Source organism: Apis florea, unplaced genomic scaffold, assembly GCF_048593485.1.
Source record: "Apis florea isolate Af1SG1 unplaced genomic scaffold, ASM4859348v1 contig_2350_pilon, whole genome shotgun sequence".
Taxonomy (NCBI): domain Eukaryota; kingdom Metazoa; phylum Arthropoda; class Insecta; order Hymenoptera; family Apidae; genus Apis; species Apis florea.
The window spans coordinates 8,085,243-8,098,952 of NW_028256565.1; the positions used below are offsets into that span (position 1 = coordinate 8,085,243).

The 13,710-nt window shown below is 40.3% G+C and overlaps 1 protein-coding gene across 1 annotated transcript in view; it reads left to right on the forward strand.

Moving 5' to 3' along the window:
• LOC105734753 (mediator of RNA polymerase II transcription subunit 20) overlaps nt 1-12,558 on the forward strand; it is a 103,427-nt gene extending 90,869 nt beyond the window's left edge. The window contains exons 4-6 of the mRNA XM_031918342.2: nt 8,685-8,941; nt 12,093-12,203; nt 12,298-12,558. Of these exons, the coding sequence (XP_031774202.2) occupies nt 8,685-8,941; nt 12,093-12,203; nt 12,298-12,390 (461 nt within the window). The 3' untranslated portion in view covers nt 12,391-12,558. The remainder of the gene's footprint in view (nt 1-8,684; nt 8,942-12,092; nt 12,204-12,297) is intronic.
• The last annotated feature ends 1,152 nt before the right edge of the window (nt 12,559-13,710 follow it).

Genomic DNA, 13,710 nt, shown 5'->3' on the forward strand with positions numbered 1-13,710 from the left:
AGAAGTTTTGTTTGTTGATTTAACGTCGCATGCTCGATTCGAGAGAGCGAAATTGTCACGGCGCGTAGAAGCGTACACCCGTCGATCCCAGCTGGGAGAAAAATCCGGCCGATACACAATCGTGGCGAGCACATCTCCGCTAGCTACGCTGGTTTTATATATCCTTGTGAAAAGTACGAGGAGAAATTTTACGATCCTTCCGATGGAATAGTAAAAAATAATAATATCGATATTTGTATTCACGCGCTCGTTAAAATTCTTCCATAAAGGAAATATATAAAATCGTATCGGTCGTACATTCGGTTAATGTTGCTACAAGTTTGCCTTGCCTTGGTGGAAACGTAACACGTTTCGTTGAACCGGTTCAACGCCCTAAATAATTTTACGTCGTCGATTCACCGTTATTTACATAATAAAATCTATACGATTTCCATGCTCGTTCGTTCCATCGTTTCTGCTCGAACCAAATAATCCCACTGCTCCTTCTTCCTTCCAGTGTTGTAATCCGATTCGAAAAGAAGAAATCATGGACGAAACGACATTCTCTCTCTCTCTCTCTCTTCGTTCAAACTGTTGTCGACCAAATTGTTTCACTTCCTCTTCGAGTCACTTAATATCTTCCTTCCTCGTCGTCAACGAAGATAATTATTTCTTCCATTAATATCTCCTAAATCCTCGAACAATCTACTTTTCCACCGCTTTTTTCCCCCCTCTTCCAAATCTCGTGAAACTCATCAGCCTCGCTCGGCAATTACTTGATAATTTGAAATCGACATTGGAACATGGTCGCCAGCCGAGCGACTTTCCCCCACGTGAAAAATCGGTAATCCTTCGATCGATATCGTCAACGGAGGATCGAGGATCGAGCTGGCCCACGAGCTCGCTCGTGCACCTTTCATATTCGAAGACGATCAGCCGCGACGTACGCAGCAACCCTTTCACGATGCATTACCAAGGGAAATCCACGGTCCAATCGCGGAGGAGGAGGCTGCCGTATCGGCTTTACCAATTATCGTCGAAATTGCGATCGATCGTTCGATGCTGGCCTCTTCCTCGAGACGTCTCATCTCCACCTCCTCGAACTACACCTCGAGGCTTCGAGTTTCCACGAAGTATTATTCCAGTTCAACATTCCAACACAGGTGACCCCTGTCCATGTTGTCTTGCCTCGTCCAACTCAAGCGTCCACCAAGCGTGCACGATTTTATTCCGTCTCGACGGTATAATCCAAAGAAGGCAGACTTCGTAGACAGATTCGAGATGGAAGCTTAATAATTCGATATTTGTTCGAGATTGGGGGAAAAAAAGGGAAAAAAAAATCGAAAGGAAATTTTAATCCACCGTTGAAAGATCGTGGGTTATCCAAAAATTCGAGATCGCAAGCCTAGCGATTGAATTCACGCGCTAGTTCCTCTTTAATGCAATCAATCTTTCGTCACAGCTACACACGCACGTACACACACACACACACACACACAGAGAGGGGCAAACCGGGTATCCGCCACTCTGGATGGAAATAACTGGCACGTTGCTTCTTATTTATACCCCCGATCGGATCCCAATCGAGCGGGTAGCCTCGAGGCACGCTGCCCTGGCTATCTCGGGATCAGTCAACTCTCCCAATTATCCCCAACATTCATAACTTATCCACCCGGTTAAATCACGAATCCGATGAATCTCAAACATTCGATAACGATCCTCTACGCCCGGATCGTCGACCCGTGTTATATACGCGCGTATCATCCAACGTTGATCCAAATCGGCTGTTGTATCACCGTTTCACCTCTTTCGATTATACGCACTCACTTTCTCTCTCTCTCTCTCTCTCTCTTCCTCTCCCTCTCTTTCGTTCGTCGACTCGCACACTTTGTTTGGAATTGATTCTCGAACCGTCGAGACGTACAAACACAGCGAGTAAAAAACGCGAGATTCGACGTTAGAATGTTCACACACTGAAGGCGATCTAAGGAGGATTGAAGGAGGGAAGGGAGGATCGTGGCGAGGGGTGGAAAAACTAACGAAGAGACGACAGTCGCCGTGTTTTCGCGTCGGTGTAACCGCGGCGGGCGAGCGGGACATACACCCGGCGCTGAATCGCGGCCAACTGAGAGGGAGAAAACAGCCCCCTAGATACTAGCGTCGGTTGGCTGTGGCATCGCGCACAGAAACCCCCTGCGCAACGTTTCAACCCCCAACCCCGCGTGCACGGGACGAGGACCGAGCCGTTTCGACGGCGAAACTGGGCAATCCAGACTCGTCTTCGATGCTCACTTTCGCACTTTCGTTTCCGATTAACCACACCTGCGCCAACCCTTTCCACCGGAAACCTTTAACCGTGGATGTAGCCAGTAATATTCGTGGATTATTCGTGGCGTTGGATCTTTTTTTTTTTTTTTTTTTTTCTTTTTTTAAGGGAAATAGGTTGAGATTGTTTTGAAATTGTTGTACTTGTATCCGATGGAAGGTTAAGCGTTATGAGAATTAATCGACGAATGAATCGATTGCTCGATTTTGATCAATCAAAATATTATTAAAATAAGAATTTTATTTCTTTTATTTTATTGTTTATATTTATTACATAACGTATATCTTATACTGAAAGATATTTGTAAAATGTAGAGTTTTATATATAAAACTATTTTTCTATCTTATTTTTTTATTACACCATATCGATACCTTATCTCTTATAACAGCACGAACTACTTTTCGGAATAGTTGTCCCAAGTAATATCTTTCTGAAATAAGAAAAGCAAGAGATTCCTTACGTATAAATAACAGTAATATACGAAACTTCTTTGTCATCCTTCTTTGCTGAAGGATACATCCCGCAAAAAATATAAAACGCAAGGCTTCTCCAAGAGCCGACTATACTCTCCTCACCACATCCCCTGAAATGGGAAATCTATCGATGAAGAAGCGATGGAGAATCCGACAGACTCGCGGTATCGATCCTTCAAAAGCGATCCCAACCGGGGAAACGACAAACAAATTCCCAGAACCGGGATAATTAGGAGGCAAAGCTTAACAATTTCGCGCAGCGTTTAATTAATTAAATCGTGATTCTGAATTTCGACGAGACTGCAACCCTCGACTGACTCGATCTCTCGTGTCTACGTGGCAACAGACGTAGATGCAACGTAGATGTAGCGGGGGAGAGATGAATGGCGAGGCGTACATCGAAGCCTTTCACGGGGGTCAATCGGTTTTAATTGCACGCTCCAGCCACTCGACTAATTGCTTAGATTGCTTGTCAGATGTTATGCCCGATTTAATGAAACGGTGGCCTTGCTTTTCAGCTCGAGCTGAATGGAGGAATTCGAGGATGAAAGTAGCGTCTTCGTTGATGGGGGGACGAGGTTCCCTGGATGGAAATTACGATTCCTCCGATCTAATCGACTGAATATAATCCGAAAGTTTTATTTCCACGGGATGATTCTTTTTTTTCTTCTTTCTTTCTCTCGCAATATTTGAGTCATCGATTTCATCAAGATGAAAATTATTATTCTACAATCTACAAACTAAAATAGAAATTGTCAAGCGATGTCTGGTATATGTGACCACACATCGAAGAGCAGATGCATGGATAATTTATGCGACGTATATTGTATAAAATCTCTTCGTCAAAGTTTATTTTCATCTGCGTGCAGCTGCTTCCATTCCAGTAGAGTAACCATGAAACGAAATAATCCAAATAAAATTACGAATTTCTCTTTCAGAGACACAGTGTTACGAAGTTAACGAACAGGCGACAAATTCCTTCTTCCTTAAATTTAAAAAATTTCTTCGTTTCCTTCTCTCTCTCTCTCTCTCTCTCTCTCTCTAATTTTAATTCGAGATCCACTAATTGTTCTAAATAAATCTATGTACACATGTAATAAAATCGTGAGAGAAAAATATAAAGATCCATCCAATGGAGTCATCGAACATCCGGAACAAACTGCGGCGCATTAGCATGTTCGATCGAGCGAAATCACGAGACGCTTTGACAAGAGGGCACGGGACCGCGTCGAATTAAGGGCCGTAATAAAAAGCGATTCCGGGACACCCGGCCACGCCCCGAAAAAAAGGATTCAACGTATCGGTCGCCGAGCTGAATGCGGTATAAATTGGCCGACAATAAAGTCCCGTTCCCCGTGGAGAGAGCCGGCCAGATTTTTCGACCCGGCGGACAATGGGGGGATCCTGTTTGCGCCTGGGGAGGGGAGGGCGAAAGTCGAGGAAAGGGTGAAGCGCATTGTTGTTGCTGGCCCACCGAAACGAATCCCGAAAAAACGGATTTCCCGATTTTTTTCTCGATTAACCCTCTAATTTGTCGTCTAAAAATCACCTTTTAAAAACGTTCGATCCTCCCTTTCTTTTCTTTTTTCTCTTTTTAAACAAGTTTCCGTTCGATTTGTTATTCCTTCTCCTCCCGCTCTTCTTTATCGTCAATGGCGGTCGAATAAGGAAAATTAATTCGACGTGGTTTTGATTTAACGAGATGTGGACGGAGCTCTTTATCGATCAGCCCGAACGCTTAACTTCGCCCGACATCGTTCCCAACTTTCTCCTTAAGATCTAACGTTATTATCAAAGTCAATAGTTTGGCCAACTATTCGAACAAATATGCCTTGTGTAATCGAAGGAACGAGGGGAGGTGGAGGAGGAATGAGACAGGGGGGAGCGAGTAAGATGATAGAGAAGGATTTTAGAGAGGGTCACTTTTCTCTTCCCGCTCCTGTTTTATCGACCCGACAAGATTTGCGATCGCTTTATTAAAAGTTGCAGCTGCTGCCCGCCACCCCCTCGACGATCGACGATGCGCCTCCCCCTCCCCGGTGAAAGTTCATAAACTCGATATCCTTATACTTATTAGCGGCGGGGTAACAGGGGAAAGACAAAAATGGGCGGAAAGAGCGATACCTCAACTCTGCAAAACTTTTCCTCGATTCGAGGAAGCTTAACGAGCTCCCTCTCCGATCTCCTCCTTTCTCAACGATCGAATAAATTCTAATACCTTCTTCCTCTCTCTCTCTCTCTTTGGAATGGAAAAAAGAAAATTCTTGGAATTTTTGCAACTTTGTTCGTGTTTCGCCTTCGATATTCTCGATGGTATTTGTACTTTTTTTCTCCCTTGATAATTGAACAAAGAAATAGAAAAATTCTCTTGTTTAATTCTCCTTCTTTAATTAAAGAAAGTATAAAAATAATTTGGATTCTTGCAATTTTTGCAACCCGCACTGTCTCGATGTAATAAATTGCGATCAACTGCGGAAGGAGAAATAAAAAAATTCTTTAACATTTCGTAACATCGAAAGGAACGTAGTAACATTGATTCGACTAGAACGTTTCGAGCCATCTGGTTGTGAAAACGACAATGAAACGACCATAATGCTCGGCGTGTTCCCCATTCATCGAGATCGCTTTATCGTATTCCCATCGTTGATTTACGATTTATTTTCCCGGGGACAATGCCCGCCATTATTCGATCCAAGTGCAATGCTGCTCGTGCAACATCGTGAAAAATACCGCGCTACTTTTTTTTAATAGAATATTTTAATAGCGGCCCTCCATCGACGTTCGCTCCGATTCAAAAGCCACCGCGCGAACCTGCCATGTATTCCGATCTCTCGGCGCTCCTCTAAAATAACAAGTTTTCGAACGAATAAAAAAATTGATAGCTCCGATCGTAAATTCCTCGTCAAATCGTTGAAAGAGATAGCGTGACAAAATGGCGCAGGGGCCAGGGTCACGGGCTTTGACGGGCTGGAAACGCGTCATCCCCTTTCCGAGGAAGCATCGATTTATGTCCGCGTTCCTCTCTTAATGCGCGTAAATTCGCGATCTCGGTGCGACGACGCGGTTAATGAGGCATCGATGCTTGAAACTCGTAAAGATTAACGATCGTCCACCGTCCGCTCGCACATTCTTAACTTTACCGCCTTTGTTCCTTCGAATTCCTCCCTTCGGCTCGTTTCATCCGCAAATAGTATTATATCCATTCCGTTTCGAAACACGATCGTACAGGGATCGTTCCCTTACGGATGGATTTCAACATTAAAACTAAAAGTTCCAGCATTCGTCTCGAATTGTGTAGAGATAAAAAATATCCGTGTTGCTCCTCTTTCAATTTTCAAGTTAGTGTACGTACATTAACATTCGTCGAAAAAAATGAATCAGTTTACGAATTTTCATCTCAAGTAGAATTTCGAAATAATTTTAATAAATCGATTCAAGAAGAAATCGACACACACACACCTCCTGTTAATTTCGATGGTATAGGATAGAAACGAAAAGGGTCGTAACTGGGTCAGATACGATACAGATACGTGCCACGATTAATCCGGCAGATATTTATTTTCGGGGTCATTACACCGATAAGATGTTATTGCTCGGCGATCCTCGCGGATGCAGGGGGTGGTGGACCACATTTGCGGCTCCTGCGGCGGGTGTACATCCGTGTCGCCGCGATGCATACGCGGGATGCAGACGATGCGGAATGCGGCATGCGGCGCGACACAGGGCCGTACACGCCACGCCAATTACCCCGCGGAAAGGACGTTTCTAATCAGCCTGTTCGTTTAATCCGGATTCCCCCCGCATTGTTTTCCGGATATTAGGTCGGAACGGAACTAGGTCGATGCGTTCGATGGATGAAACTTTGGAATCTTGGTTTTCGTTAAGAAACGTGAAATATTTATAGAGATATCTTTTTAATAAATAAACAATGTGCAGCGAAACAATTTCGATCAATTCAAAAGCACGTGTAAGAAATCTTTCTCATTCGTATCCTGCGTGATGAACAATTAGATCAAAGAATATAAGAAAAAACGTTTCATCTTTTAGATCTAGATCTTAGAGGAAATTTAGTCTAGGAAAAAGTAAGAGGCGAGAGGAAGGGCATTTACGGTGGTAAATTGAACGTGTGGGGCGATAAATAAGGGCGCAAAGTGGTGTGCAATTAAAGGACATAAAGCTGTCCGCGGGTCCCACGATCCGCAATTAAGAATTTTGTCATTTGACCGGCGCGTAGAGGGTGCGTTGTAATTTGCCCCATAAATAATTCATGCGTTTCCATGGCCTGCTATTACGGTGGACGAACCAGGTGAGGGGGTCGCGAATTATGAATATTCAGCGTAGTTCGCACGTCGTACGTTTCTCTCCTATGATATTAATCCCCTCTCAGAGACCCGATCCGAAGAAATTGGCCCGAAACGAATTTTTCTTTCGATCGTGGAGAGAATCGTGTCATCGCGTTGCAAAGAGCGAAAAAACGTTGGGATAAAAACTCAACCTTGGGTGAAAGAATTTTTGTTTCAAAAGGGGGCGGAATTAATGTATGTAGGTTATATATATGTGTGTGTGTGTGTGTTGAGAACGGGGATGCGTAATTGCAAAAAATGAGACTGTTAAATAAAACTCCGTCTAGCAGAGTTTGGAGAACTGTGTAAAGTAAAGAGAAGTTATACGTCGCGTAAATGAAAACGCGTCATAGGAGAAAATTTGGTACGAAGAGAGAGAAAAAATTTTGCACGATTTTTCATTGAAGAAATTTAAGAGGATTTTCTTGGTGTTTTTGGTTTGTATTATTTTTTTTTTTTTTTTTTTTACTATCGAAGGATCAGATCAAGCGGAGATTCTTTTTTTTTTTTTTTTTTTTTTTTTTTTAGAAAATATATATTCGAACGTGAATGGGAATATTACATTACGAGGATCGTGTTATCTACGCGATAAAATACATCGTCACGTTAATTTCAATCTGGAGAACGATAAAGTAATCCCATTTCGAAATGTATAGCTTTCAAATCTGTCAGATTTCCATTTCACTCGCTTATAACTCAATTTTCCGCCCGATTTTATTATTCGCCGCTCATCAAGCTCCAACTGCATTATCATCGTGTGTCGATTTCAATTGATCGACTTTAATTCCCCGCGTATTACGCGGGATCATGACGATGACGGTATAATTGTTTACATCCAACCAACCAATCGAAACGCGAAAATTATGCAGAATCGATAAATCGTTCGCCCCTCTCCTCTCTGATTCTCGATTAACCGGAATTGTTACATCTCTCTTACGATTGTTACATCGATCCCCGACATAACGGTCAAAAGTATTGTCGTTTTTTGAAAACTCCTCCACTAATTAATCCCTGAGCGCGCTCGTCCATGAGTTAACTCGTGTGCTGAATGTGTCATTCCATAGTAAATTTTGACCAAAAGCTTATCTTCCAATAGTTTTTTGATCCTTTTTCTTCGTTTAAGTGGAATTATGCAATTACCTTTTTTTGCATAAAACAACGCTTCTTTGTGTTTTTTCTTTTCAAGATTTATGTTAATGCTGTTTTGTATTTTAAGAGAAGCGCTTTTTTATTTTTAATTGCTGCGTTGAAATAAAGAAAAATGTGGAGGAAACGTACTTTGCCAAATTTTTCTTTTCTTTTCTTTTCCTCCTTTCGAGTAATGGAAAATAAACAAAACGAAAATCGAACCGCGGATAGATTAGTTCCCTTTAACTCGATCCCTCGACAGTTTTCGCGCGCACATGTGCGACACACATTTGGATGGAAGTTGGACGCAAACTTGTTTCCAAGTTTAGCTCGAGCTCGAGTTGTGAAAAGTGCATGCTAACCAGCTTTTCATAGCTTTGGATCACGATTCCTCCTCTTCTTTTTCTTCGACTAACTCACAGGTCTGGTCCACAGGTGTTCAACGGACTCTTCACGTTCTCCACAACTCGGAGCAGCCGGCATCCGCGTTCGCGATCCTGGAGTCGGGCAACAAGGTGGTCCCATTGATAGCCGATGGCCTGTTCGATCTGTTGATGTACAAAATATCGAGCGTGTACACGAACAAGATGCAGAAGATGGAGTCGAAGGGGCCCAGGTTCGAGATTGGCGATTTTTGCGTGAAACTCGGCAGCGTGACGATTAATCAGAACTTCAAAGGCGTCCTGGTCGAGGTAAGGTCACATTTAAAAGGACAATTTTATAATTATTCCAGGATAAGATATCGTCTCGTTCGATATTTCACTAAACCTACAGTTCTTGTATATTTATTCTATACGTCGCGTCGACAACCAAGACGAAGTACAAATATTTTTCTTGGAAGAAAGAAAGAAAAAAAATTAGAAGTAAATACTGAAAAACATATTGTATGGATATTTTAGAAAAAGTTAAAGTTTGATAACTTTAAAATATATGAAAAAGTTTGACCGTGTTCTGATTAGTGGTTCAGTGTTAAATAGGTTTTCTCGAATCGTTTGAATTACTCTCCTCGAAGCGTGTATACCTTGAACAATTGTTGAACAAATTAGAACAAGATCTTTAATTCTTTCGAGGAGAGTCCAGAGTAAAAGAATCCAGAGAGGAAGGAGGCGGGCTTGTCTTTCTCTCGGCGGAGAGTTTTCGAAACTCTTGGAGAAAGAATCGCGGGCAGAGATATATTCGGTCGAATTAATAATCGCTGCAGATGTCCGTGATATTCGCGAAACTCGTTGCAGAGTTGTTGAAATCTCGGCTGATTAACTTCGCGATCAAACTTGGAAATATTGGCGAAATAGGCTGGCGCTACTTCCTTGTCGATCACGTGACGTGGCGGCCTCGCAATATCGATTGACAGGTCCACTTCCTCGCGCGCGAAATCGTGTGAAAACGAAACGAAAATTGCGATGAGAAGAAACGAGGCAGAGATTCGTTTCGAGATTCTTCTATGCGAATTGGCGAGAAATATTTTATTTTGGAGAAAGAAAATTTGGAAGTCCAATTTCTTCCTTAATTGGAGATCGAATCGAAAATGTACGATACAATTTCGATGTGTTTGTATCCTTCTTCAGAGAGGAAGGGTCTTCTTAAAATCTCGAGAGTGAGATTGCCGAACAACGAAAGGGGGAATAATGATCGAAAGAAATTCGATTTGCACCAGGGAGGGAAGGGATGTGTGATTTGGCTATTTATTAAAATCGAAACCGAGGCATTCAATGCATCCGGCCAGGTTCCAGCGGCGACGATTGAACAGCCGATACCCTTTCAATCCCATCTATGTTGGGTGAGTCAAGAGTTTTTCAAATCTCAATTCGAGTCAGCACAGCCAAACGAAGACCTGCGCAAATTAATAGAGGAACGGCTGACAAGGTTCAAGACCTTTTACGATGCGCACCAGGAAAAAAATTGAATTTCAAAACGCGTTTCCGCTCCAAACGCAAATTCCGTTCGTATTTGAAGCATCGCTCGAATTTAAATTACTCTATGATTAAACTTAGTCACTCCTAACGTCCCCTTCTTTTTTTCTCAATAAATAATAAACTGTCCATCAGCAGTTACGAGATAAAAGAACCTAAATGTTGCACGACAATGTTTAGCAACATTTCTTGTTTAGAGCATTGGGTGGAAACATCGTTACCTGATAATCGAGTGTTACAATGGTTGGCCAGTCGACCGATTTGAATTAGCAAACCGTAATCAAAACTAAGTTAATGCTTATTATCATTATTTATCGTCGTTATAAAGTCGACGCGAGATACAACTCGATGAGCAGCGATCGTATCCGGCTTAATGACTACCAACTGAAATCTAATCAACCCCCATGAATTGCTCGAGCCGTTTTAATTAAATCGAAATTCAAAGTTTCGAAGTAATGATAAAAATATTCGTGATAAAAATTTCTTAACAATTTCATTCTCGGGTAAAATGTTGAATTGTTTTTTGTCTGAGCATAATTGGAACGTGTCGTTCTCTCGTAGCCGTTGTTTCTCGAGGCGAGAATGTTTCTCGTGGTCAGAGTCGGTGTCGACAATACGGCGCAACTTCCACGAGGTGAAAAATGGCGCGGAGGAAGAGGGTGGAAACGATCCTTGGACCGATCCAACGGCCATTCGTATCGGTAACAGCGCTGTTTGTACTCGACCGCGACGTCGAATACGTTACGATAAACCCCGATTCGCCCATTAATTTGCTCGGAGAAAATAGCTCGACAGTTCACGCCATCTTGCTCGTGGAGAAGAAAAAGACAAAAAAGGAGGGGAGAAAAATTGCGAAATATCTTTTCCTTCCACGCTAATCTCTTTGAAACCTTTTCTCTTTTCTTTTTTTTCGAATCGAAAAATTTATACCCGCCATTTTGTTCGTTTGTTTTTATTTGCAGTTTTGGGAATCTTTCTAGTATCGTCGGTTCATTTACTCGATGAAAATGGATCTGGTGAAAAATGTCTAATTGCCGAATAATTAGCGCGTATGAAATAATTAATCGATCGAATATCGAAGAAAGCCCTGGTGAATTTTCCTCCTCGAAATCGATGGCCGATTGACGCCTTCCTTTGACGCCATTCGTGGCCGCAAAGACTCGACGATCGACGAACGCGAAGAAAAGAGAAACGAGGAGCGAAAAGGGCGAGGTATCGAATTCTTCTTACGATCCAATTCTTATCGAAACGGAACGTTGTTTCAATCTCATACGTTGCACAGATGCGATGGCCGCATCTTTCCACGCCGTTATCCATTATCATCCCAATATTTCTACATTCCGCGCAGTCGATGATATTTTTCCTCCTAATTTTCTCACAACGTGTATAAGTATTTAATTCATTTCTTTTTTCGTTCTTAAGATGTTGATACATTCGTGGAGCAAGAAGTATCGATTGGAACTCGTTTATTAAATCGTAGGACAATTTAAGTTTGCATTAAGCGTGAAACGAAACGAAGAAATTCCTCTCTTCTTCTTCTGTATATATATATATATTTGTAATCTGATAATCATACGAAGCGCTTTCGATCAAGGAATTACTGGCTGAACAAGTTCGTGGAACGAGAAAAGCGTGTCGATGGTTGACGAATATACGTGCTCCAAACCGAAAGTCATTCCCTCGAGCTCGCGCTTTCTTCGTAGCGGACGTATCCTATCGCGTGGAACGAGACTTTCGATCGAATCGCGTCTACAATTTTGTCGATATTCCTTCTATTTGCTTTTTTCTCCATTTTGCCCAACTTGAATTGGAAAAGATAATGGATTGAACGAATGAAAAGGAAAGAAGAAAAAGGAAAGAGAGAGAGATTATTGTGAAAAAATTTTGGATTCCGAAATATCGTAAAATTGTTGTCTTCCTTGTTTCACGTTAGGTTGAATACAGGCCTTGCGTCGTTCCCGGAAGCGCATGGGAATTGATCCGTGAATTTTTGCAAGGTTTCCTCGGCTCCACCGTGTCCAATCAAGCGCCGCAATATTTGCAGGTAATGAACGTATTTCCAATGTTATAATGTTGTGGGATAAAGGGGATAATGAAAACGGGGATGGATTATTCGTTCACTCGTTCATTTTTCACAGAACCGAATGAACGAGATTTATCAACCGTTGGACACGATACAACAATACTTGGAACATTTTGGCCAGTACAGGAAAGCTACCGGGGTAATTTAAAAAAAAAAATGTATCAACGAAATTGTATATGGAAATATTAAAAAAAATATTTTATCCCTCCCTCGATGAAGTGAATGATCGTTTTAATAATTTTATGTTAATTATTTGTAGATTTGAAGATAATCCCTTTTCTATTATTAATAAATACTATTTAACGCGTTTTATTTTTACATTTTCACTTTTTTTATTTTTGAACGTATGAAATCGTAAGAAATACATATTATAAATATATATATTATAATCCATGATCGAAAATTTATAATCCGAAAAGTATTGATTGAGGTATTAGATTTAACGGATGATAAAGTTAATCTATTCTACTTTGTCTGGAATCTACTATATAAAAAAACATATAAAAAAAGTATAATAAATATATATGATAAATACAAAAATGTATATATATATATATATACATAATAATGTAAAAACTATTATTTCTTTGTTAAAAATTCTTAAATATTATCGATTCATAAGTTGTTGCTACAGTATTTGTATTTTATATTAGAATTTGTAGATTAAATGTATTGGACAAAGAGAAGAAATAGTTGGAGAAAGACGGAGATAGATTAAAAATATTGAAATCAGCGCCATCTACAGAGTGCCGCAAATGAAACAAATAAAGAAAGGACAGAAAATAGAGGGACAAAGACAGAGATAGAATAAGAATTAACTGTTAACGCCATCTCTTAAATGTTAAAGACATTTAAGTTTCATTATGTTGTGAAGAGATGTCGCTAGGTCCTAATTCTTATTTTTTTATATCTATCTTTGAAGAGTTATCTTTGGTATTCGAGAGATGGCACTGATAGTTAATTCTTATTCTATCTCTGTCTTTGTCCCTCTATTTTCTGTCCTTTCTTTATATGTTTCATTTGCGGCACTCTGTAGATGGCGCTGATTTCAATATTTTTACTCTATCTCCATCCTTTTCTTATTATTTTTTCTCTTTGTCTACACTTTTAATATAAAAAAATTTCCAAATTTTAATATAAAATATAGATATTACAATAAAATATTACGGTTTGGAAATCTTTAAGGATTTTTAAGAAAGATTTCTTTATAAATTTTTAAAATAAGAAAATAATAATTTTTCAATTTTTACTTTACTTCTATCTTCGTCCCATTATTTTCCGTCTTTACGTTTCATTTTCAATATTTCACACATGATACATTCAGTATCTTTTACCTATCTCTGTTCCTCTCCCACTATTTTTTCTTCTTCTCTGTATTTAATCTATAAGATTAAAAAAGTTCGTTTTTTTTTTTTTTTTTTAAAAAGAAGATTATATATTTCTTATTTTTATATTAAATATTTTATAT